Genomic DNA, 25,323 nt, shown 5'->3' with positions numbered 1-25,323 from the left:
GATGTGGAGCGAGCAGAGCTACTGGGATGGTTTGAGGACGCGAGCGAGGAGTGACGCTGGATTGCTCATGTATTGGTCTGCCGGATCCTCAGTGCTTCTGCCATTTCCTATGTATTTCTATTCGGATCTCGCGCTTGCTTCATGCTGGAGTACAGAGACGACACGTTTATAGCAATAGCATTATAATGTACAATGTGAAGCTGCCCCTTTGAGCATTCCCTCATAGCAGGATGTGCAGAATGCTTGCTCGCGAAAATGTCTAGCTTATCGAGTGGGGACAACATAAACGTATATGCCACTGATACAAACGTGGAACAAGAGTACAATGACAACGTCCAAGATAGGATACAACGCGAATGGCACAAAGGACTTGTGGCCACGAGTCACCACCCCGTGACCTGCGCGCGCACAGTATAAGACCACTGATCGCGTCGGCATCTCAGCCACGATCTCCTCATACTCGACCACCACACTGCAAAGCACATACTTTGACTTCCATCAAAAATCCACCTTACCCACACCGCCACAGCTCATCGACAGGTTCTCATAATGGCCACCACACTCACCCTCTTCGCAACTGTGGCATCGAGCATGCCATACCTACCAGAATCGCCACGGGCAGCGGCGACGGAGCTCACTGTGAGCCTGGTACGTAATGCGAATGACGCTCACGATGCCTAGCGACTTATTCCTCGAAACAGAGTGCGAACGAGCAGCTTGCTGCTCAAATCTTCACCGCGCTGCGCCGCTTGGCGTGGCCACTGCCATCGAGTGGCACAATAGCAGGAAGCTCAACGCTGGTAGCACCAGGGCTTGTCTCATCTGTGGACATATCTGCGACTGCTGTGAAGATGCCAACCCGACCAGCTCGTCGCAAGATAACGGCTAGACCGGAGGGCGCCAGGCGGAGCAAGCGGCTGCTCGAGAAGGAGAGCCATTCCTCTGTCCAGTCAAATGAGACAGAGAAAGCAGACGGTGCGAGCGTAGTCCAGTATAGCGGCATGCAGTCGACTGATGGTATTCATATAACCAGGCCCGAAGCCTGACAGCAAGGCTGAGACACAGCAGTCCGTGCTTCAGCCATCAAATGGGTCCATAGGTGCCGAAGGGTGAGTCGATGTGACCTCTCTTGTTACGCATTCTGCTCGAAGAGCCCCATCGCTGATTCAGATCAATCTCTCAGACAAGCCACGTCATCCGAGGAGAAAGCTATCTCCACGGAGAAGACAAAGAGAAAGCGAGATGAGAACGAGGAACATCCCGCAGAGCGGCGGGCAGCGAAGAAGAAACGGACGTGACGCGGCTCAACGCGCCAACACAGCTGCAATAATATCGCTCAGCTGATAAGCAGCTCGACAAGACCTGACGTGCAGCACTGTGGCAAATAACCAGCAGTCTCGAACTAGTCGCCTCTCATCTCTTTCGGCAAACATGCCCGGCTTCTACCCATCTCGTACGTTCTCACCGTCACTCTGTGTTCCCCATGTAACCCTCCCTCTTACGCCATCCTGCAGAGATACGCATCGCGCTCGATGCACAAACACAGGAGTTTGGAGTATACGACTGTGTACAGCACAGCGACTGGGCGTCACTATGGGGAGAAAGGATGCCTTTCGGCCCAAAGCGACCACAACGGTGGAGACAAAAGGGATAGAATCACGCACCTCGCTGTTATTTTTGTAGTCCTCGACTAGTTTTGTGTCACTTTCATCTTCGACACACAGCTAGATGGCTGTTACCGTTGAACTGGGTCCGATGTCGCGGGGAGGGGGGGGGACGTTGCCCCCAACTCATCCTGTATAAAAATGCGAATATAGTTGTGCATTTGTTGCCGTCGCACCCAGGGTGCAGCATCCATGACTACATGGGATTCCTTTCAAAACGACATGCTCCTGTTTAGAGTCGAAGGTAGAAGAGGTCGTAAGCCAAGTAACAGTACATCTTATATACACCGTCGCTTCAGCCTCTCGCCAGGCACGATGCCTGGACAGTACATGTATATGAGTACTTCTGGTATTCCTTGTAATGCCTATGCTGCCAGATCAAGTGTGAGAGTGCACTGTTGAGACGTACCTTCGAGCGCGGGCTACGAACACATGCTGACGCGCCGGATGCATCTCGATCACGTCAGATCCACCCGGCTGTCTCCGGATGGCCCATAGCCAGCTTTAGTCAGGACTTCGCACTCTTCTTTCAGCACGGATAGAACACTAGCTTTCGAGTGGTATGCCCATGACACAGAGGTAGATCTCAGTTGACCTGTCCAGACTTCACCGCGCCGATGCATCAATCGCCGCCCTCACCATGATCGTTGACGGAAAGCCGTTCATCTTCTGTTGGACGGTTCTAAAAAAGTATACGCTCTGTCAGTCTCTTCGACATTTTATATCATCTGACAAGAGCAGTCAGTGATGCTAGGATCTGCAATGTGAGGTGGTATCACACCCAGGTACGTGATACATCATCATCGCTGTTGCTAAATGCTTGAGCCAGATATGATACATGCCACTGCTTTGTGTATCTACGGCGAACAGGAAAGGTTCTGCGAAATATCTGCACCTCTTTTTTGACGTCTAACTATGGACCAGTGTTCCCATCTTTATTGCTGGATCGTCTCTCGCTTGAGGCTTTGCTAGGCCCCGCTGCCGTGATGGCTGAGGCGAAGACCATTAGCGTCAGCTCGCTGTATCTGCGGCGCAGTTTTAGAGACTACGCCATGAGACGTCGATCTCGTTGCTGCGCGATCGCGCTTCGACGGGACCAGCGAGATGACATCGCAAACCTTTGTGCACTACCAGTTTGTTGTCTGGTTCTGCAGCAGCCACATGCTGCGAAGCGGCTTTCTACGTGCGCATACGTGAACCTCAATGACGCTCTTTGTTCACATTTCAAGTGCCACACTATAGGACTTATGACTGCTGAAATGCCGTGCTGGAATACATCGACAGCCTGCTCAGTATAAAAGATAGCCGTGCAACGCTCATCCACTCCTGCTGCGTTATGGACCTACTATGCGCTATCCGCCTGGGTGTATATGGCAGGCTCCTGACCTCTAGGAAGTGACCCATGGCCTTTCGAGCCTGAGCATGACGTAGGTGTAGTAGCATGAGCCGTTCAAGATGAAGCTTAAAAAGGAGCTCAAAAGGTCACCTTTATCATCAACGACGGCTCAACTGCTGGCTACATGAACCACGATATCGTCTCAGTAATTGGGTTCCTCTTCGTCTGCTAACTATTCAGCGTATTGTGTAAAACACGGTTTTTACATGCCTGCAGTACTGCATATTCCTCCCAGACCACCACTGCTCCATGGTAACGAGTGATCGCTGTATCATAGGTTTGTTTAATGCCCGACAATTCCATAAGTCTATCGTCTCAATGGTAATCGCCAAAACGCAGTACGAATAAGTACTCGGAGACCACGGCACGGTAGGCGCCGCCACGTGTGATATTTCAAATTACCCACCACTTCACCTGCCACGATGTTCTTATAACGAAACGTTCCCATCCCAGGCTCCCAATTAGGACGCAAGAACAGCGGCGAGAGGCGGCGAGCATACTGCCCTGCTGCACAATGTCGGGGCACCATCAGGATATAAGACATGGCTGGGCACCACTCGGAGATGCCCCCAGCACCTCGCTCTTGTCTTATTCGCGACACGCCACTCGCCCCTCGTGGAGATGTCATACAATCCTATTACTTCCTTCACTACATATCCTCTCGACGATCCCCTCGATGTATGGGGGCTTTCCTCGACCTTTGAACAGTCCCTATGTTTAGACTCATGCGCACACACCCAGGCTGGGCAGTCTGTTTCTGCTCTATGGTCGGCAGAGCCATCGCAAGCGCCTTCGTGCTTCTATGCGGAGAGCCCACTCGGTACTCGCGAGGCCCACGACTCTGTCTGGTATTCACACATTTACTCGTGAGTTTCCTACTTTTCTGCTGGCACTCCTCGCTAACACGGCCTTGACTTCGTTAGCACTGCACCTCATAATGTGATGCTCCTGATTCCAGGATACGACGCCGACAACACGACTGGAATCGAATGCGCTACATTTGATCCGGAGATCGACCCCATTCTACTTGCTCATCCGAGCACCTACGAGATTGCCTCCGCGCTGGGCGATCCCACTCACTCCAGGCACACTCCCGCGGCTGCGGCGAACTCGGCTCTTTCATCGTCTCCAGTGTTTCCTCCATTGCCATGTACCCCTTCCTCCTCACCAGACTCGATCACGTCCTCACCAGGCAACACTGATAGCGTCAGTGAAGCTGGGTCGTCGCGTTCTCTGTCGCTGCCCATCCGCTCTTCCGTGCAGTCTCGTGAACACTGCCATCACCCCTACCGCCGCAATCGTGCAAGGTCTTCATGCTCGGTATCAGCGAGCGACTCTTCATCACCATTCCCTCGTACGGGTAGCTCCAATACCCGTCGCTCTCCCCGTCATACCCGCAGACGCAACGCGCAGGTCGACGGCAAGGTCCCTGATCCCGAGGACATGGATGAACCTGGCATGGTGAAATGCAAGTCGTGCGGTCTGGTGCTCTTGAAGACCTCGATGAAGCGGCATATAGAGACGCATGGGCTGCCAGGAAAATGGTCATGCTGTGGGGTGCCGGTCGAGCTCGCGTCAGAGTACGGCATTCCGGCGAGTGCAGAGCCGTATGAGCACAAGGGTCGATGGATGGTTGGTGGATGCGGGACGCACTGCAGTCGGAAAGATGCACTGGTGCGTCACCTGAAGAGCGAGTCGAAGGAGTGCGTGGGTGATGTGGATGTGGCGGATGCGCTGGGATGGCTCGAGGATGCGAGTCAGTAGTAAGATGATGTTCCCTTCTGATCGCAGCTCTCGATATTGCTCATGTTCTGTTTCTTCTCCGTTTTATATATAAATTGCAAATTCCTTGGTCAGTTTGCGTGAAATCATTATCATTTCTAGAAAAGTAATATTTCATTCATCCCTCCAGCGTATCTCGTTGGTTGCCACCAACTCGTTCTCGGTAACGACCCTTTCGACTGTACCCTATCGGCGTCTATCACGTTTTCTGCCGTCGCAATCCATGACATCCAGATAACAGTTTCTCATTCAAAGTCAGTTAGCGATGCAGCCATTCCTGACTTGCCCTAACCACGATTATTTTATGGTGCAACATGGCATGCTTTTATGTGGAGCTATTGGCAGACAATTAGTCTGGCCAACCCATCATCCACTCGTCATTCTCAGTCGCCGGAGTCTCCCAAGAGAGGTGCTATATCTAGTCTCAATGGAGATTCAGTCATTGTTTGAAATCGTGATTTCAGGGTATGATAATGCATCGTGAACCATTTTGTTGATGTAGGAAGAGGCAAAGGGCTGCAGTATTATATAGCGCATGTAACAGAAGGAATAGGTACTCCTTCCCCTCCGCCATCATCCGACACCCATCCGCGACACTCATCCTGTCAACTTACATCTTTGCGTACCATCGTCTTGGCGCAGCGCATCCTATTCTTCCTTGTTTCACTCCAAGCAACCCCATGGTAGAAAGCGACTCGGTGCGACGCCTTCAAGGATATATGCTCTCCTTAGCAGACCTGGGTCACTATTTGGCCCGTTCAGACCGTGCCAGATTGAATAGCTGCTCCCTGCAAATCATAACGACCTGCGCCAGTGAGAGCATAGCGCCGAAAATGAGAGTACCTTGTACTTTGCATAGTCAGAACAATGGGGACGAAGGCTTGGCAAATTACCAAATCTATCCTACTCGCTGTCTCTCATCAGCTTTCGAAGCACGCATTCGTCATGAGAAGCTTACATTCAACATTCCGGTGCTAATCTCCGCGCCAATGGCTATTTATAATGAAAAGGGTGATGCCTCCGCTCAATTCCTGCTCTCTGCTCTCCCCTCATTCCACTCTGCTGTAGCAACATGATGACTTGTGCTCTCAACCTCTCTGATTTCATTGATGTATCTCAGCTCTCATCTGAGCCTGACTCGTATTTAGATCTCCGCGCAGACTTCTTAGGAGATCAAGCTCCGCTGCAGCCATTGCCAATCTCGAGGGTATTGAGATGCCAGAATGTACCCCTGGAGTTGGTAAGTGACATCGATGACTTGCTCAAGGTGCGAATGACTGTCTCCTGTCGGTAATTCACGTATTACTCACAGTCGACTTTGTTGACTTTCGCCTGGGGACGAGACGAGGGGAGTGGGAACGCGGACGCGAGCGAGCAAAATGGGCGGATTGTTACAAACGCGTGGGGGCCAGGTACGGCCGCGCTACGGTACAAGTACTCTACAGGATCGATGTATTTTACTTGGCAATTGTGCTACGATCGTTCTCCCGGCTAGGCACAGGGGCGTCGGGTCGGCCCGCTCGACACTGCGGGCCCCAAAATATAACAGACTTATGTAGCTTGCCGCCGCCGCCTTCTCCGCATGGTCAGACCCTGCAAAAGTGTTTCTAAGCAACGGCCACCTGCTTGCAAGGTCTCCATCTGCTTTCGACATCTTGTCGAGGCCAACTGCAAATGGACTAGTCAGCGGCATCGCCTTAGCAGGCCAAATCGGCTCGAGCCTGCCTGGCACAGCTGCGACGCCATCCGATCGAGAGGCCAATAATCATATCAACTTCAATGACGCATGCGGTCGTGACATCAAGACTGACACTTCGTCACCCGGCGCAGGTATGCAACGCGTATCTAGCGTCGTTGCTCCTGATTTACACGAGGTAGATCAGGAACCAACAACAACTATATACGACAATGACATCCACGAGACCTCAGTCGAAGATGAGGTGGATAAAAGTGGCTGGAATGGGAAGGATGCCGCTGAAGCTGCTGATGAGAGCGAGGCTAGGTGTGATGACAAGGATCCCATCGATGTTGTCCCATCCTTAGCTGGACTGCCTCTGGCAGTTCCTCCCTCGGACCCGTCGTTGCCGTAGTCTCGCACCGGCTCGACAGCACTGCACAAGGCCTCACAAGAAATAGGGCATCAAGTCGAGACAATAGGTGTAGGCGAGGGACATTCCCTGCGGCGCAGTACTCGCAAGCGCAAACGGATCGATCCCGCACCCCCCATTGTGCCTGTCGTCTCCAACCAATCCATCCGCCCACCTAAACGCGCACGCCCGCCAACCAGCGTCCCAGTCAAGGGCAAGGCAACAGCAGCGGCGGTTCTCAAGCCTGTTCCAAGTCTTGTGCTGCTGAAGACCACAGACGGGCGCTATTCTTACCCACACTGTCCTGGCAGAATATTTCAGCGCTACCACGATTGCCTGCGACACATGGATACAAGCAAGCAATGCCTTGGATGGAACGGCGTCATGTACCCTTGCCATCGCTGCGGAAGCGAGTATACGAGGCGCGATGCGGTAAAGCGACATATGGACGACAAGCCGAACTGCGCGTAGGACAGTGGTGGAAAGGCGAGCAAGAGTGGAGGCAGGTGTTTGTTCACCTGCAGGAGACTATAATGGAAATACGATTCGAGCATGTTCATACTCACTGATTTATATCCTCCCCGTTGCTTCCTTGCTTCGTATTCCCGCTATGGGGATTCTGTTGCTATCTATTGAGCTCAGCCTTGTATGGCACCATCGCTGTGAGTGTGCTGTATCCACTTGGATAGCACGTACCTTCGCCTGTCCTCTTGTGTCCTAGATTCTGTAATTAAACATCGCGGTCGCCTGTTCAATCATATTGTACGATGTATATACCAACCAGAGGTCGCGCGAGGCAAAATCCTCGTTGTCTGTACTTTGGTGTGTTTTGTTATTGTCCTGTCAGAGCGTGAGTTATCCTCGTGAGCCGTGACTTGCTGAATAAGCCATCGCCATCCACAACCTGTAGCCATCATGCCGTTCGGATGGCGCTCGGAGGTGCTCTACAAATGAAACACCTCTCAAAGATAAAATCAGAAGAAATAACGATATGTGCTCCTCTACGAGGCCATGTGAACGTGCAGGCAGCGCCGGTGGGTGGAAGGCGATGGCTGCCTCGACATGCAGTCTCCGCACAGACAGGGGTATGATAACGGAGAGACCCACACCTTTGTATTTGAAGACCGTGTGGCCTTATACACCATTCCATGTTTCACCTCGAGCTCGATCAAAATTTCTGCCTGGTTAGGACCATACTCAACTTCTAAACGCGTTACTTCCGGACGCCCTTAATGGACGGCAGGACACTCTCTTACTTTCCTACTTGAGGCAGATACTCACCGTCACAGGCGCAAAGACGCCTGGAGGATGTAGACAGCATACCGGGTCACCAAAAGCTAGGAAATGTTGATGAGTTCCATAAGGTTACGAACAAACGAGCGCTCAAAGACTACCGGGCGGAGCACGGCACGGCAGGCGCTGCCACGTGCCCATTTTCAAATTGCCCACCACTTCACCTGCCACGATGTTCTTATACCGAAACGTTCCCATCCCAGGCTCCCAATTAGGACGCAAGAACAGCGGCGAGAGGCGGCGAGCATACTGCCCTGCTGCACAATGTCGGGGCACCATCAGGATATAAGACATGGCTGGGCACCCCTCGGGTATGCCCCCAGCACTCTGGTCTTGTCTCTTCCGCGACACGCCACTAGCCCCTCGCTGAGATGTCATACAATCCTACTACCTCCTTCACTACATATCCTCTCGACGGTCCTATTGATGCGTCTGGCGTCACGCTTTTATTCGGACAGGCTATGCGCTTAGATTCAGCTTCACCCTCACAGGCCGAACAATCTGTCGGTAGCTTCTCTACTTCATGGACGGGCGCGAGCTCGTACACTGATGTCATGCGCTCCTCCTCCGACATGTACACATACTGGTATTCAGACATCGACTCGTGAGCAGTTCATCTATCAAGTTTCGTTTTCTCACCAACCTACCGTCGTCAGCAGTGTACCTTGTAGCGGGTACGATGGGATGCTCTTCGCGTCGAAACACGCGTCGGAACACGCCATGGCTGCAGCAGAATGCCTGCTCAGCCCTCCCATCGACCCAACGCTCATAGCTCATCCGAGGAGCTACGAGATCGCATCGGCGCTGGATAATTCCGCTCACGCTGCTAACTCTCCCGGCACGCTGTCGAGTGTCTCGACGTGCTCAGATGCCACTCTATCCGGGTACACGCCTTCCCCATCCCCGTACGCGACCACGTCCTCTTGGTGTAGCGACGACGAAGCTACGTGCTCTCTGTCTACAAGAGATCCATCGTCGGCTAGCACGTCTCGCAAGAACCGCAGTGTCTATTACCATCTCTCTCGCCCGTCATCATCTAGTCTCACCTCAACGTCCTCGCCATCGACTTCGCAGACGCGCAGATCCAAGGCACGGCGCTCGCCCATTCGCGTCCGCAGACGCAACGTCCAAATTGGACTCGGCGCCGCCGTACCAGAACCACGGGCTACGCATGTGCCTAAATTGGTCCAGTGCACGGTCGAAGGGTGCGGGAAGGTGCTGACGAAGGGCGCGATGAGGAGGCACAAGAAGACCCACAGAAAGCAGGAGAAATGGAGGTGCTGTGGAATCCCGGTCGAGATGGCGTTCGGGTTGAGCTCAGATCGACGGATGACCGGTGGTTGCGCGAAGGTGTTCAGTCGGAAGGACGCGTTGGAGCGCCATCTGAAGAACCCAAATAATCCTTGTATTGGTGATGTGGAACGCGCGGAGCTGTTGGGATGGTTTCGGGACGCGAGTGAGGATTGACGCTGAATTGCTCGTGCATCTGCCTACCAGATCTCGGTGCTTCCACCATTTCATAAGCATTTATATTCTGGTCGTTCCAGTTCACGAAATTTGTTGTTATAACAATAGTATCACAATGTACACGCCTAAGCGTGGTCAACAATGTGAAGCTGCCGCTTGAATATTCCCCGCTCTTAGCAGGATATGCAGAATGCTTGCTCGCGAATGCGTCTGACCGATCGAGTGGGGAGACGGCCAGCATACATGGTATTTCGCCACTGAGACAGACGTAGAACAAGGGGATAATGATAACGTCCAAGATTCGATACAAAGCATACGGCACAAAGGATTCGTAGCCACGGATAGTCGCAGCCGTGACTTACGTGTGCGCTGTATAAGACCGTTGCCCGCTGCAGCATCTCAGCCACGAACTCCTCATACTGGACCACCGCACTGCGGAGTACATTCTCCAATTTCTACCAAACATCCACCTTACCCACACCGCCACAACTCATCAACAGTCTTCACAATGGCTACCAAACGTGTCCAACACGCCGTGACTGACGGCAGCTATAGAGCTTTTAGCAGGCTTAGTATGTGATGCGAGTAATCTCGAGATGCCTATGAGGCTGATATACGAGACAGAATGTGGATGAGCAGCTTGCTGCTCAAATCCTGGTTGCGATGCAGGGAGTGGCGCGCCGACTGCCATCGAGTGGCACAATGGCAGGCAACTCAAGGCTTGCAGCACTAAATGACACTATAACGGTGGACGTTTTGTCCACAATTGTGAAGATACCCAGCCGACCAGCTGGGCGCAAAATCACGCCAAGACAGGAGGGCACTCGGCGCAGCCAACGATTGCTCGAGAAAGAAAAGGTTGCCCCTGTCCCGTCTAATGAACGACAGAGAGAAGACGGTACAAGTGGCTTCAGATAGCCAGCCAAATTGGCATCACCATCTTCACATTCGTCGTGCAGATGCAGATGCCTAACAATCTACACGTACCTTTAGCGCAGTATAGCATCACGCAATGGACTGATGCTAACCACAGCATCAGGGTCAAAGTCTGACAGTAAGGCTGAGATGGGGCAGTCTGTGCTGCAGCCATCGAATGGGTCCGTAGGCGGTGAGTGGTGAGTGTCCTCTTCTGCTCGAAGAGCCCTATCGTTGATCAGCGTTAATTTGTCAGGCAACCCACTGCATCCGAGGAGAAACCTATCCCCACAGAGAAGACGAAGAGAAAACGGGATGAGAACGAGGAAAATCTAATACAGCGAGGGCCAGCGAAGGTGGAACGGACGTGACGCGGCTCGATACGCCAAAAAAGCCGCAATGACATCGCTCAGCCAACGAGCAGCCCGACAAGGCCTGACGTGCAACACTGTGGCCCATCTCGACCTAGTCGTATCCCCTCTCGTTGGGCGATTAGCCCGTCATCTAAGCAGCTCGTATGTTTGCACCGTCACTTGGTGTTCCTCATGCAACCCTCACACTTACGCCATCTTGCCGAGCTATGCATCGTCTTCGACACGCAAACACAGGGGCTTGGAGAGATAACCGTCTCAGGGGTGCATGTCTACGACCATACATCGCAGAGACTGTACAAATATGGAGGGAAAGGATGCCTTTCGTCCCAAAGCGACAACAACGATAGAGACAGAAGGAGTGGAGTAGCGCACCTTGCTATGATGCGCAGTCTTCGACATTTTCTGTGTCTCGTCTCTTTAGCAGTACGTTCGATGTACTGGCCTCATACCGTCACTTGAGACTCTAGCCTCCCGCCAGGCATAATGCCTGAGCAGTATATACCTCTGAGTGCCTGTGGTATTACTCAGGCTTATAGTGCCTATGCTGCCAGACCAAGCTTCAAATGTGGGTGCGCACTGTGAAGCGGGGAATATACGCGGGCGCTTATAGAAATTCGTCTCGATCGCGTCAGTACCACTCGGCTGTCTCCGGATGGCCTCTGAGAGCACAGCCAACTTCAGCGAGGACTTCGCCCTCTTCTTTCCGCATGGATAGAACACTAGCTTTCAACGAAGTACATTTCAAGTGGTATTTTCATGACGAGTATGTGGATCTCAGTCAACCTGTTCGAACCTCGCTGCGTCGACGCACCAATCATCGCCCTCACCGCGCTCACTGATGGAAGGTTGTTCATCTCTATTGGACATTTTCAAAAACCATGAATCCAGGCGACTAGTAACATTTTATCGCATTGAATGAAAAGAACAGACGCCGATGTTAGGATCCGCAGTGTGAGATGGCATCGCAGGTACGTGATACATCGCAATCACTGTCGCTGAATGCCTGAACCAGATATGACATGTTCCACTACCTCTTGTCTACGGAGGGCAAAGCAAGCTCCGGGAGATATCTCGCCCACGGGTGCACTCATGTCTTTTCATCTTATTGGGGGACAGTGTCCTAGCTTTCGCTGCTGGATTGTCTCTCATACTGGAAGCTCTGCTCGGTGAGTCGAGCATGTCCAGGCCCCGCTGCTGTGCTGGCTCAGGCAAAGACGTCGGGAACCAGTTCGTTGGCGTCGCATCCCCAGAGACTACGTCATCCGACGCCGAATAAGATTCCCATCACGTACTTTTGTGCACTGTCTGTGTCCTTCGTGCTCTGCAGTATCCGCATGGTGTTCCGCGATGGAGTCTTCTATCTTTGAGCCATTACGGCGTAGGATACAGTGACGCTCCTTGGGCGTATTTAAGTGACTGCACTGTGGGTCTCAATGACAAATAGCGGCCTAGACCACGTCGATGGCCCTCCTGGCATAACAAATGTCCGAAACTCACTCACAGACTTACTGCGCGCTCCGGAGTAATTCTGCGACATGTTCCTGGGGCTTGCACGGTAGGCTCCTGGATTTTTAGAGCTGGCCCGGAGCTTTTTGAGGCCATGCCAACAACCGTTGAAATTGAACTTGGAAGGAGAGCTCAAGGCATGACCTGGATGGTTGATGTTGATCAACTACCCGGTTTCCTCTTCGTCTGCTGTCTGTTCGACGTATTTTGTAGAATTTCATGGGCTATTAGGGTGTATAGAGTAATGTATCGCGAGCGATCTGTCTTTTAGAGCTCCATGCAGTGCGTGGTGCGTATGAGTGAGCCGGGTGAGGGTGGGGAGAGAGCGTAAGTGAACATCGATCTTACCTACCAGTAAGTCTGTTGTATTCCTCGTCACAACTCACCGCTTCATGAGAATTCACAGCTTGCGGTGCTCTCTTCGTTCAATATCTGTGTCTCCAAACATAGCCTTAACCTTCCTCTATATTTTAGCATGCAGCAGCCAATACCACGTTCATATATCAATTGGTTGCTTTCGCAAGTATTAACGCTACCGTCATTGCAATTGCAAGTCAGTATGCGGCATCACGCTATCTACGCGCCAGGCGCCATCCATCCTGGGTTTTTCCCCTCCGCTATCAAGGGGCGTGCAGTGTGCAACTTGACGGTCGTTTACAAATCGCATACTGATGATTCACTCTAATTGCTCCTCCACTACGGATAGTGAATACATCCTCCATTGGGCTCTCATCATCGAAGACTACAGCGAACGGTCCCGTGAAGCGACAACAAAGAACGAAGCTTACGGTGAGCACCTGCTACGTCTCTGGGGGCACATATTTTAGCCACTTTCAGCCACTGATTTTCCTCTCAAAGTGCGCCACCTGATCGAATCGCTCGCTGTGGCCCGATCGCCTTTTGTTCTCCTTGTGGCAATATGGAGACAATGCGACGCTTCTACGATAGACTATCGTGGCCAGAGCTTGCTGAGATATAAAAGGCGGCTGCGTTCGGAGATTAGAATTATAACACTTTTCTACTCTTCTCTTCAACTCGTAACTCTACGCACCGATGCCATGGAACCTCTTCGACCTCGAAGCACTCGCTCGCTCTCCCTTCCTGATTCAATCGCTGCCAACCGCCCTCGCGCCTCGTCTAGTATGGGCATATATACCATGCAGTACCCTGGCACAGCTATACACCCCTTCTACGTCATAGCCCATCCGAGAACGTACGAAATAGCATCGGCACTGGTCGACCCCGCTCACGCTGCCAGCTCTCCCGGCACACTGTCGAATGTCTCGACGTGCTCAGACGCCACTCTGTCTGTGTACACGCCTTCCCCTTCCCCATACGCGGCCACGTCCTCGGTGGGCAGCGACAATGGCGCGAGCGACAAAGAATTTACGTGCTCTCTGTTTCCAAGAGATCGACCCTCGGCCACCACAACTCGCAAGAACCGCAGTGTCCCTTACCATCCCTCTCGCCCGTCATCATCCAGTCTCATCTCCGTGTCCTCGCCATCGACTTCTCAGACGCGCAGATCCAAGGCACGGCGCTCGCCCATTCGCGTCCGCAGACGCAACGTCCAAATTGGACTCGGCGCCGCCATACCAGAACCACGGGCTACGCATGTGCCTAAATTGGTCCAGTGCACGGTCGAAGGGTGCGGGAAGGTGCTGACGAAAGGCGCGATGAGGAGGCACAAGAAGACCCACAGAAAGCAGGAGAAGTGGAGGTGCTGTGGAATCCCGGTCGAGATGGCGTTCGGGTTGAGCTCAGATCGACGGATGACCGGTGGTTGCGCGAAGGTGTTCAGTCGGAAGGACGCGTTGGAGCGCCATCTGAAGAACCCAAATAATCCTTGTATTGGTGATGTGGAACGCGCGGAGCTGCTGGGATGGTTTGAGGACGCGAGCAAGGAGTGACGCTGGATTGCTCATGCATCTGTCTACAAGATCTCAGTGCTTCCACCAAGTCATTTGCTCCATTGTGGTCGCTCCAGTTCGAATCTGGTTGTTTAAACCATACCACTACAATGTACAAATCAAGGCGTGGTCAACAATGTGAAGCTGCCGCTCGAGCATTCCCTGCCCTTAGCAGGATATGCAGAATACTTGCTCGCAAATGCGTCTAGCCGATCGAGTGGGGAGACGGCCAGCATAGATGGTATTTTTCCACTGAGACAGACGTAGAACAAGGGATAATGATAACGTCCAAGATTCGATACAATGCAGACGGCACAAAGGATCCGTAGCCACGGACAATCGCAACCCCATAACTTGCGCGCGCGCAGTATGAGGCCATTCGCCACGTCGGTATCTCAGCCACTAACTCCTCATACTCGACCACCACACTGCAGAGCGCATTTCTCAGCCTCTACCAAACATCTACATTACCCAAAACGTAACAACGCATCAATAACATTGTCACAATGACTACTAGACTCACCCAATCTGCATCTGTGGCGTCCATCGCCCCGAATTTGCCGGGATCGCCACGAGAAGCAGCCACAGAACACATAGCGGGCCTGGTACGTGATGCGAGTATCGCTCGAGATGCTTAGAAGCTCACGACGGGAAGCAGAACCTGGATGAGCAGCTTGCTGTTCAGGGCCTCATGATGATGGCGCAGCGGCTGCCATCGAGTGGCACAAATACACGCACCCTAAGGCTTGCAGCACCACATGCCGCTTAAGCGGCGGACGCTTCTATCACTGTTGTCAGGGTCCCAGCCGACCAGCTCGGCGCAAAGTTGTGGCCAGACAGGAGGGCACTCGACGCAGCAAGCGACCGCTCAAGAAGGAAAGCATCGCTCCTGCCCTGTCGAGTGTAGCGCAATATATCAGGGCAGAATGAACTGACAATAGCCACACAATCAGGGTCAAAGCCTAGAAGCAAGGCTAAGACGGAGCAGTTCGTGCTCCAGGCATCAAATAGATCCATGGGTGCTGAAGCGTGAGTCGACGTGTCCTCTGGTATTACAGATTTCCCTAGAAGAGTTCCGTCGCTGATTAATATGTCAGGGGAACCACGCCCTCCGAGGAGAAGCCTTCCTCGACAGATAGTACGAGATGAAAACGAGATGAGAACGACGAATACGGCACACAGCGGGTGGCGGCGAAAAAGAAACGGACATGACAAGGCTCGACGCACCACAAAGCCACAATGATATCGCTCGGCCGACGAGCAGCCCGATAAGGCTTGACTTGCTACACTATGGCCCGTAACCAGCAGCCTCGACCTAGGCGTCATCAGGAACTATGTTCACCCAATTCCCGCTGCGGCTGTTCCATGTCTTTTCCCATCCCGACGGTTGACTAGCCCGTGTTCTACCCACCCTGTACGTTCTCACCGTCAATTGGTGTTCGTCATGTAACCCTCCAGCTGACGCCATCCTGCAGAGCTACGTATCGCCTTCGATGCACGAGCGCGGGTCCTTGGGGAGGAATCGCCTCAAGGGTGTATGCACATGATCATACAATACAGAGACTCTGCATCAATATGAAGAGAAATAATGCCTTTGCGAGGATGGGGACTAAAAGAATAGAATACTGCACCTTACTATAATTCGCAGTCCTCAACCTTTTCCGCCTCTCTCTTCTCTTCGACATATAAGCTGCAATCATACACAGCCAATTGGGTGTTGCCGTTAAACTGGGTCGGATGGTGCGGGTAAGACATTGCTGCCAAATCAACTTGTATAAATAACGCGAACAGCGATGTGCGTTTGCTGCACGTCGCAGCCAGAATGCAGCACCCAGACCGGCATGTGATTTTGATTGGAATAATGTACTGCTCTTCTGAGTCGAGGAGGTCCTAAGTCAGGAACTATACTTCCAACGTACTGCTCTCATACCGTCGCTTGAGTCTCCCGCGAATCATGGCGTTGCATTCAATGCTTGCACAATATGTATCCATGAGTACATCTGCTATCACTTGCAATGCATACGCAAGCTTCAAGCTTTAACGATGCGCGCACGCTGTCAAGGAGAATGTTTGAGGGCACGAACACACGATGGTGCACGGAGAGATCCGTCCCAATCACATCCGATCCACCCATGTGAAGTACTCTCACAAGGAGTCGTCTCCATTTTTCATTTTTTCACAGCGTGAGCACAAGTTGAGTGGACTGTGTTGGCACGGAGGAGACCGAACAGGCTTCAAAAGATTGTCCCCGCGTAGGGGTCACGCAGACGTGGCGGTGACATGTTGCGGCACGTGATACATGATTGCACGACCAGAGATGTCCCATTCTCTGAAGATACACAGTGTGCTCAAGGCCGGGTCACTGACACCAGTAAGATCCTATTATCCCAAATTACTGCTTTATCTCATATTTCTGTCTCGCCCAGCACTTGTCGAAGGCTAATGACGCTGCTTCGCCTTAACAACGATGTCCTTTACCTCATCTTCTCATATTTGTCGTCTAACGAGGCCGCGATGTGCGCACTAGCATGCCATCTGCTCTATGACTTGGCTCTACCGCGAATGATTTCAAGAGTGGGATATCCGTCATGGAGGTCTGTGGTAACGATTCGCAGCTTCTGTATGTTCGCGTCTGCTCGAGAGTACACTTGTACACTCTTTTTGCAAGACCTCTGCCTCGCGATCATCGGTGGTCTGTTCAATACAATGGACAGTGTAAAAGAGATACTTCCCTCCATCATCGATCTTCTACGCAGTGCAAAAAACCTCCGATGCCTCGACTTCGACTCCCTCGAACAACTGCTCTCCCTCGATGCCCGCGTAGGAGATGCAGTCCAAGCGCTTCCCAGGCTACAATCGCTCAAAATCACCTTAGGAATGCACACCTACTCCTTCATGACATTTTTCCGAACTCCGCTCCGAAGCGTCACGCTTAGAACAATTCCTTTTTTCAGGGAGGCACCCTTTTCTATATGGGCGCTCCTGGCTAACTTCCGCGACTCCTTGGAGAAATTACACTTGTTGGGAGGCAAAGTTAACGACAACGAGGACGGCATGCACTGGCCGCTGATGCAAAACCTCACAATCAGTTACGCCATTGTTATGGCTCCTGTTGCACAATCTCTTCGACCAATCCTATCCAGAGCCTTCCCCCAGCTGCGGTCGCTTACACTGTCGAACAACAAGTATATGAATGAGATACAACAGCGCGAGGACCTGATAGACTCGGCTACCTGGCAGAGCTTGGATTTCCTCGATATCAGCGCTGCGGCCTTGCCTATGCTGCGTATCACCTGTCCTGTACGCAAGATGGTACTACCGAGCTCACAAGCTCTATGGCTCCATAACGCGGTTTCCTGTGTCCAAGCCTGTAGAACAACCGTACTTCGTATCAGGTTGCCCATAGACCTCCCCCCCAATATGGTCTCGCATCTCGCGAAGGCTTGCACGCACTTGCGTTACCTTACGATGGAGTTTTGTGGTTTGCTGCCAAAAGAGGATTGGGCCAGGGCATTGTCGGCTTGGAAGGTACGTGCGATCCCACGATGTGACATGGTGGTCATCTAATTCAAAGTGTAATGTACTCCAGAGCAAGATTCCAGCTGTCCTCAGTACCCTACCAGTTCACGCGCTGTGTATACTGCTGGATCTTCCTGGCCGTGACGTGCCTCAATGCGGACAGGATGCGCTAGGCTTTTGCCCTATCCTCGCGATGAGTATCACATCCCTCCGTTACATCTCTGTCGAGCCCGCTACTTCCACGCCGCAGGCCCCACGCAAATGGTGGCGGATAACGCGGTATGACGCCCAGACTGAACCATATCTGGAACAGCTCACGATGCCGATGAGTCGGACCATTGAAGATGCTCTGGATCATGTGGATTATACCTCGCCGTCTTGGGTGGATGGTGAGTTTCGAATGTGTCTTTGAACGCACTACAGTAACGTACTGCATCTTAACCTAGATATTGATCATGCGTACCGTAGGGATAAGGTGACTACGAGGGAGATACACTGTAGTGCTAACACCGCAAGAGCGGTCAACAGCAGCGTGTGAAGGTGTCGTTCCCGTCTATCTCGATGCTATATTCCGGACAGGTCATAGAGTCTGGGTGTTTAGGAGTACAATGCGAGACGAGGCGCCGAGACGCGATAGGTCGCTCAATACAGGAAATGACATATTTTAAGATCTGCCAATCTCGTGGAGCACACGCGTACCTTTAAGAGTCGCTCTGCGACGGCACGTAAAGACCTGTCGCGGACGTGACCCGAGCACAGGAAGCGCACTATAGACGGATAGGGTCACTTACTGACTTCACAGGCCAAGTGTGCAGCGTCAAGTTATACTAGCAATTGCCGATGGCATGTAGGCGGGCCCTGAGCCATGATTGAGATGTCGAACCAGCTTTGGGAAGATTACGAAGGCTTGACTGGGATTTTCCCCCAGCGTGACTTGTACACAGGGAACGGCCACAAAGTCACTGTAATACGTAGACGCGAATACGGAGTGTGAGAACGACGCCGGAAAGATCGCCGGCAGACAACGTCCTCGATGGACAGCTGCAGGGATCAATCCCACACCGGCGCGCGACCACGTGACCCGGGCCAGCAGCGACGCTTGCCCGACGTACCCAAAAGTCAACACGGAGTGTCCCGTCAAAGAAGCGGGATTGCGGCGCACACCGGGAATTATAGAATGCTGTGTTCAGAACCACAGTTCTCTAAATGGTCGTAACGAATTTGAATGCAGTTGGATTGAGAACTGGTGGGGCGGCGGGAGAATGCCGACATCCCACGTGGATGATCGGATATGTATTTGATCGACTTTTTTCGGATGGGCGAACTTTGCATCTCGTCCTCCTTCCGTCCTTCATCGTTGGGTTCTCTTTCTCTTTCCGTACCTCTGACGCTAAAACCGACACGACTATCAAATCCACATGCTCGTAAGCGGAGCATATCTTTCTACATTCAACCAATCGCGGGGCTCTTTACTCTGAAACCTCACAAACGTCTCGCGCATTATCCTCCTTGGCACTGGCTTGTCTTTCGACCATATCTATCAATAATAGACATCCGCTCCATATCAGGTAGGCCTTTGTCTGTATGGACTGTTCATCACGAGATGATATTCGCTATAGTATCAATTGGCTGATCTATAGGTTCGTCCAGAAAACATCCTTGCTGGTACGCGCTACATGCGCGAAACCGCATGTCGTGCGCAAGCATAAATTCTCAGGTTCGTGGATACCCACTGTCGCGGTGATGTAGTCATGCCCGATCATACCCAACATAATTGTACGATCGATCGCGCTATGGCCTATCGCTAGCCCACGTCACTGGCGCCGCTCGTGTCCTCCCGCCTCTATCCGTATTTTGAACACCTTGTGCCGTGCTGCGTTCTTGTTAATTCTAGCAGGATGGGAAACTTTGGCGAGCACACTGCGTCTCTCAAGGCGTGCGTGCGTGACGGCTACGAATAAGTAGCAATATATGCTATGTGCACCTACATGCTGCCGGGCATAATCTTCGAACACATTCTTGTGCAGTGCTATCAGACCTCTTGCAATCGCCTTTTCACATTATTCATGCCCATTCTTCAGGTTCAAATTCATCTCACTTATATTCGATGGCAGGGTATATAACAGGCGTAGGGACTGCTTTCTGATAATGGATATGCAACGCCATCGGGGGTATATCAGAGGTAAAGTGGGTATATCGAGGTGTGCGTGAATGATGGACTCAGACATAAACAGGATGGACGACAATGACAAAGAGGGAACCAAGAGGAATGACGGACCCCAACCAAGCATCGAAGGAAGACAAGATTGAAGCCGTGAGGATGGTATGCATGTCGTGAAACGGTGTCGGCCCTCGAGTGGTGCGTCTAGTGTGCTTTGTTCGCTCATGACTGTCGGGTTGCTGCCATCGTCTTGTAGCCATTTCGGTGTATCTCCTTCTGATGACGTCGCAATGCGTCTCGACGTGTGTAGATGGAAGGACAGAGATCGCAGGGGATCTCCCCCTTTTCTAAGTATCCGAGACAGCTCTTCACGCTCTCGCGATGGCGTGTGACATCGTATGAGCAGCTGAACCACTTATCTGTGCAGTATGGGCACGGATGTGGCTTTTTGGGATCGGGCGGGATACATCCGCCATACCACGCCGGTTGTGGCACGTCCTCGTAGCTGGTATGTGCAGATTCAGCGTGGCTGGTGGCCTTTTTCGCCTTCTTTGAAGGATGGCGGGAGGATGTATCGTCCGTGGGGTCGTCCGTGAGGTCGTCGTCGCGCTGCTTGCGCTTTCCGGCCGTGCGGGGCAACCCAGGAGTCTTCGGGAGCTCGACCAAGGCTTGAGGATGCATAGACTGCTTGCCGCCGCATCGGGCCTCTGTCCTCACACGAGAGCTCATGTGCGAAGGACCTGCAGAAGTCTCAGATGGTGTGGTGGCGTCCTGGTCGGGGAAGAATCCAATATTGTTGTTGGACATGTCGGGAACAAGCATAGTGCTGTTGTCCGAGTTGCAATGTCCATATTCTGTGTAAACGTTTGTCCGCTCCACCATAGGTGGACCGGATTCGCTTATGCGGGGTACGCGTTGCATACTCGCGCATGGTGCTGATGCCAAACCTGTAGCTGTGCCGTGATTGGGTGGCATGAATCCGACGTCGCGATTGGCAGTTGCAGCAGGGGGTGCCATGACTGGTACCAAGAACGATGTCGATAGTGCGGAGGTGCTGGCAAAGGGCGATGAATGCAAGGGCGGGTATAATACCGGTGTGCTGGCGAGGTATATGCCGTTGCCGTAGCCTATATCCAGCTCAGAGACGTACCGAGCGGTCTCTGTGAATGGCAGGAATGGGGTCTCTTGATGCCATACATGCGTGCCGAATGTGCTGTCCTGGTAGGGCGGCGACCATGCTGCGCTGGCATTGTCGTCGAAGTCGTCTCCTGGTGTGCGCGCTGCTGATGATGACGAGGGAGACCAGGTGGAGAATGTTATGGCAGGAGGGGCCATTGGTGGCGATGTCGCTTCTGCGTGGCGTTCGGAGAAGTATGAGGTCGCAGTTATGGCTTCGAGTAGTCCGTTGTCGAAGTGCATTACAGGATGGTCGGGGAGTATGAATGATGGGTCAGTACTGACACTGGTGTGCTGTGCAAAAGGGTTAGCAGAGTTTCTCGTCGTGGCTATGAGTGAACATACCTCTCGAAACATGCCGAAGGTGGGTCCGTAGGGCTCATACGATAAGAAGTCGAGGGTATCATTGACGTCGAGGATCTCCTGCACAGGTTAGCGGAGGTTTTTATCCTGGTTATGAGCAGACATACCTCTCCAGATATGTCGACAGTAGGTCCATAGGGCTCATACAATGAGAAGTCGAAGGTATCATCGGCGTTGACGGCTGTTTGACCTGACGAGACTGCTGAAGACGACTCCCGTGGCGGCAGACCGGTGTTTAACGTGTCCGGGTCATACCCGGACTGGCTCAGTGTCGTTTCGAGTGGATACAGGTAAGCAGGAGACATAACGTTGAGTACGTGGAAGCTGATGTTATGCGTGGGTACGATGCAGTGTTCGGAGCGTCGCCTCCACGTCTTTATATGCAGCGATTGTCTATTAGCGCCCGCGGAACGTATTCTCGGAGAAGGACCTGCCATCAGAACAGGTCATATCGCTCTGGACGCCATACGCAGCCTGCATCAGTGGTGTGTGTGCTTCTTCTCACTAGGTCGGAGCTTGTGAGATTCATTGAAGTCGACGATCAGGACGGGATGTGCGCGTCTCCAGGCCGCAAGGCCGTTATTGTCACCAAATTGTCACGACGACGCGAAAACAACGACAGCTATAACTGGCTTCTTGGGTCGTTGTACTGGAGCTATGACCATCACATGCCTTGGCCTCGTGTTTTTATGCTGTGCCGTCCATACAGATAGGAGGCCCAGCCTCAGGTCCAAGCACTCGAATGCCGTCCGGCTGACGGGAAGATCAGTGGTGGCTCGGTCTCTTTATGCGGAATTCTTCCCTCAATATACTGCATTGTCACAGCCATGGCACATCTCACACGCCTACGACGCCTACGAAGAATCTTGCTCTCGGCTATCCCTGTACTTCGATTCTGAAGCTGCAACTTATAATGTATCAGGCAGTGTGGCGTGGGAGCTGACTGCTATTTATGGACACAACCTGAGACAAGCCTTCGTACAAGTCCGCCGCAACACATCTCTCTCGAGTAGTATCCTCCTTGAGCGTTATAGTTCGTCAATAGCTTGTGCCACAGGACGGCTCCTGGTATCAGCAGTGCATTGTGTTGTCAGCAGGTGAGAGGAAACTTGGGTTTTATCGGTTCTCTCTACACTAGAATCCACTTTCGGTTTTGAAACTCGCGTGTTTCGTCCACTGAGTGCGCGACCTGGTGGTATCGATCATGACAGTGCGCTCGCGCATCACTTCTCCATGCTGCCGGACAGCTCACATTCGTTCACAGGTTAGCTACGACAAGCGCACGCATGTGTTATTTGGCATAGGACAACGCCCTCCAGCGGATGTCAGAGTTTTAGCGTGTAAAAGGACAATCAACCCCCTTACGTTGTCTGTCGTGATTGTAGCTCTCTATTGGCGTGGGGCTGATAGGATTGGCATATCATATGACAACTTACCCACCTCGGTATATGCTATACTCAGTCTCCAGTCACTGGTCAGTGTCAATTCGAGGGGGCCCGACCGGATGCATGAGTGTTTTGATTTGCCTTGACCTCCGAAACGTGTCCTTGGAGATTTTTTTAAACTATTGCTTTACTGCTCAACGAGCGCATGCCGTTGCCGTGAGTAGTATCAGTCGGCTCGTGTACAAATAGACAAGCAAATTTCGGCGAAGATAATCGGCAAGGGCCTTCGCACGCTCCATCCCGAACTCGAGATGCGATGGTTTATTACAAGGCAGGACATACAGCAGCGATTGCGTAGCCTGCACAACTACGTCTGTGATCTCTTGAAGGGATAAGCAGTCATGAAAAGGAAGGCTGAGGGCTCCTTTACACAGAACCGATCATCCGATGGATTTCTACGTGTGTAGCCGTAGTGCAGTACATAATGAAACGGGAATAATCGACAAAAAAGGGTACATACATGCGTGAGTATAAGGTACTGTAACTTGACTGAGAACAAAACAACGGTCGTATCAGGATGATGGAGACCAGGTGAATTATCAGGAAGGTGATTGCTCGTCTTGACGTACCCGCAACACTCTCTGAGCTGTACTATTGGGGGTCCATGAGCCGATCTCGGGGTCAGACGGAGCGCAAAAGCACGTACTATTCTACGTTTTAGCGTGCTCGTTAACCTCCAATAGACCATTTGAGGCTCAGCCCTGTCCACGGGTACGGTTCGCGGTGGCCTTCGGAAAAACTAGATCAAAGCTTACCTATTGCTTCAAGAGATGGATTTGAGTCCCACGTATGGATCAGGGCGCGGAATGTCATGCGGATTGGCGATCTCTGCGTATCGCTGCGCATTTCTGACAGCGATGGTCGCGCTGGTAACGGCCAAGCAGATAATGAGTATGGAGGGCGTAGAACAGTCTTAACGCAGTTCGAGGTATGATTGGCACATCTGGTACAGTAGCTTGAGAAGAACAAGTCTTGGCTTCATTCTCAGATGGAGACGTGGGCAGCAAGGAATACCGCTGTGAGGCTGCCAAAGTCTGGGACTTCACACGTGCTCACGCCGCTACCGCTGGCGTGCGCGTTCCATCGCCTCCCATAGCTCGGGTGTCTGCCACGCCGACTCGTCCTCTTGGAAGGACATGCTCGCGAAACGATCGGACTCGATGGACACCTCGCGGCCGCGACAGTGGGGAGAGCCAGGAATTGACCGTGCATATGAGGTCGCATGGGACGAGCTGAGGTCAAAGCGATCGCACCGTGGAGACGCGCTGAGGAGGGGCAAGCCGTGCCGCGATGAGTAGGGTGGCAGGCCGCCATGCGAGGACTGTGCACGACCGCCATCCTCCTCGACCCAGTCGTCCATGCCGTTGCCTTCCTTATCTTCCGGTGCCTCGCTCATGACCACGACCTCTTTGCCTAGAGCGCGCTGGCCTTCTGCAATCAGCAACGCGAGCTTGTCGCCAATCCAAGACATCTATCATGATGGTCACTATGTGTGACCTAGACACTGTTGAGTGACTCAGCGTACCTGGTCGTCTTCGCCTTTGTCTGTATCTAGCTCCGGGTCAGCATCGGGTGCACTGCAACTGAATTCCGGAGGAATAGGCATGTATGATGTGGCTGAAGAGCCGACAGAGGCAGAAGAGGTAGAAGTGTGCATGGGGCACGAAGTGTCTTCCGGTGACGAGATTGTGTGCATCGACCAGCAATGTGGCGGGATTTGCGGGAGCGGGGAGTAGGGGGCGTGACCTGGACAGGAGGGGTTGCAGGGACAGAAGAGGGTTTGGGCTGGTGATATATGAGCTTAGGCGTCGCAGCATTACTTCAGCAATACGCACCTTTGGTGGTACCCATTCACCTTGTTCATACGGGGGTGGAGGTGAAGATTCGGGTTGCTTGCCCCAGTCAGTCTCTCCATCTGAATGCTGTGTAGTGGTCGACAACGACGTCCGCGTTGAGCGCATGGACGAAGGCGTGGTTGTGCAAGGACACGATTATTGCCAATATGTAGCCCGCAAGGTGTAGCAGCGGTGGCACTCACCTGAAGCCCCCGGGATGGCTCGCATGATTCGCCCCCAACAGCCATTCCAATAACGCTTGCCTGTCATATGTGCTGGACCTGTATTTAGAGGTTAATAAGAACATATGATACATGGCACAGGCTCTCGCTAAAACAGGGGCGAGGTGCTGGGACAAGACCCCCAGGCGACGATTGTCGCGAACAGGACACGAACATGCAGGAACGAAAATTATTGTCGATGTGACGTT

The 25,323-nt window shown here is 52.6% G+C and overlaps 8 protein-coding genes across 8 annotated transcripts; 6 read left to right on the top strand and 2 right to left on the bottom strand.

The window, feature by feature from the left end:
• Positions 1 to 549: 549 nt before the first annotated feature.
• On the top strand, positions 550 to 1,298 carry POSPLADRAFT_1143715 (hypothetical protein; the record flags this gene model as incomplete). The annotated part of the gene is made up of 4 exons (XM_024485604.1): positions 550 to 648; positions 702 to 975; positions 1,034 to 1,109; positions 1,184 to 1,298. The coding sequence occupies 4 exons, from the start codon at positions 550 to 552 to the stop codon at positions 1,296 to 1,298; spliced, it is 564 nt and encodes a 187-aa protein (XP_024338919.1).
• A 2,383-nt stretch (positions 1,299 to 3,681) lies between these two features.
• POSPLADRAFT_1143566 (hypothetical protein) lies at positions 3,682 to 7,400 on the top strand (the record flags this gene model as incomplete). The annotated part of the gene is made up of 9 exons (XM_024485577.1): positions 3,682 to 3,926; positions 3,984 to 4,816; positions 4,973 to 5,096; positions 5,702 to 5,853; positions 5,991 to 6,082; positions 6,155 to 6,254; positions 6,433 to 6,672; positions 6,721 to 6,902; positions 6,933 to 7,400. The coding sequence occupies 9 exons, from the start codon at positions 3,682 to 3,684 to the stop codon at positions 7,398 to 7,400; spliced, it is 2,436 nt and encodes an 811-aa protein (XP_024338918.1).
• Positions 7,401 to 8,593: 1,193 nt separating this feature from the next.
• Positions 8,594 to 10,975, top strand: POSPLADRAFT_1143296 (hypothetical protein; the record flags this gene model as incomplete). Its single annotated transcript, XM_024485542.1, has 6 exons — positions 8,594 to 8,826; positions 8,894 to 9,678; positions 10,245 to 10,261; positions 10,314 to 10,587; positions 10,723 to 10,804; positions 10,861 to 10,975. The coding sequence occupies 6 exons, from the start codon at positions 8,594 to 8,596 to the stop codon at positions 10,973 to 10,975; spliced, it is 1,506 nt and encodes a 501-aa protein (XP_024338917.1).
• A 2,567-nt stretch (positions 10,976 to 13,542) lies between these two features.
• On the top strand, positions 13,543 to 14,394 carry POSPLADRAFT_1056709 (hypothetical protein; the record flags this gene model as incomplete). Its single annotated transcript, XM_024480823.1, has 1 exon — positions 13,543 to 14,394. The coding sequence occupies one exon, from the start codon at positions 13,543 to 13,545 to the stop codon at positions 14,392 to 14,394; it is 852 nt and encodes a 283-aa protein (XP_024338916.1).
• Positions 14,395 to 14,900: 506 nt separating this feature from the next.
• POSPLADRAFT_1056708 (hypothetical protein) lies at positions 14,901 to 15,163 on the top strand (the record flags this gene model as incomplete). The annotated part of the gene is made up of 2 exons (XM_024480822.1): positions 14,901 to 14,999; positions 15,053 to 15,163. The coding sequence occupies 2 exons, from the start codon at positions 14,901 to 14,903 to the stop codon at positions 15,161 to 15,163; spliced, it is 210 nt and encodes a 69-aa protein (XP_024338915.1).
• A 1,745-nt stretch (positions 15,164 to 16,908) lies between these two features.
• POSPLADRAFT_1143180 (hypothetical protein) lies at positions 16,909 to 18,451 on the top strand (the record flags this gene model as incomplete). Its single annotated transcript, XM_024485525.1, has 4 exons — positions 16,909 to 17,694; positions 17,790 to 17,922; positions 18,018 to 18,302; positions 18,360 to 18,451. 4 exons carry the CDS (start codon positions 16,909 to 16,911, stop codon positions 18,449 to 18,451), a joined length of 1,296 nt encoding a protein of 431 aa, XP_024338914.1.
• A 1,845-nt stretch (positions 18,452 to 20,296) lies between these two features.
• POSPLADRAFT_1033825 (hypothetical protein) lies at positions 20,297 to 21,918 on the bottom strand (the record flags this gene model as incomplete). The annotated part of the gene is made up of 3 exons (XM_024476960.1): positions 20,297 to 21,544; positions 21,596 to 21,673; positions 21,721 to 21,918. 3 exons carry the CDS (start codon positions 21,916 to 21,918, stop codon positions 20,297 to 20,299), a joined length of 1,524 nt encoding a protein of 507 aa, XP_024338913.1.
• Positions 21,919 to 24,118: 2,200 nt separating this feature from the next.
• On the bottom strand, positions 24,119 to 25,141 carry POSPLADRAFT_1046548 (hypothetical protein; the record flags this gene model as incomplete). Its single annotated transcript, XM_024479065.1, has 5 exons — positions 24,119 to 24,529; positions 24,584 to 24,675; positions 24,759 to 24,843; positions 24,894 to 24,980; positions 25,097 to 25,141. The coding sequence occupies 5 exons, from the start codon at positions 25,139 to 25,141 to the stop codon at positions 24,119 to 24,121; spliced, it is 720 nt and encodes a 239-aa protein (XP_024338912.1).
• Positions 25,142 to 25,323: the final 182 nt, after the last annotated feature.

The sequence above is a fragment of the Postia placenta genome (genome assembly GCF_002117355.1).
Source record: "Postia placenta MAD-698-R-SB12 unplaced genomic scaffold POSPLAscaffold_7, whole genome shotgun sequence".
NCBI lineage: Eukaryota > Fungi > Basidiomycota > Agaricomycetes > Polyporales > Adustoporiaceae > Rhodonia > Rhodonia placenta.
The sequence above is the reverse complement of the archived record's forward strand: the minus strand, read 5'-3'. Positions and strand labels throughout refer to the sequence as shown.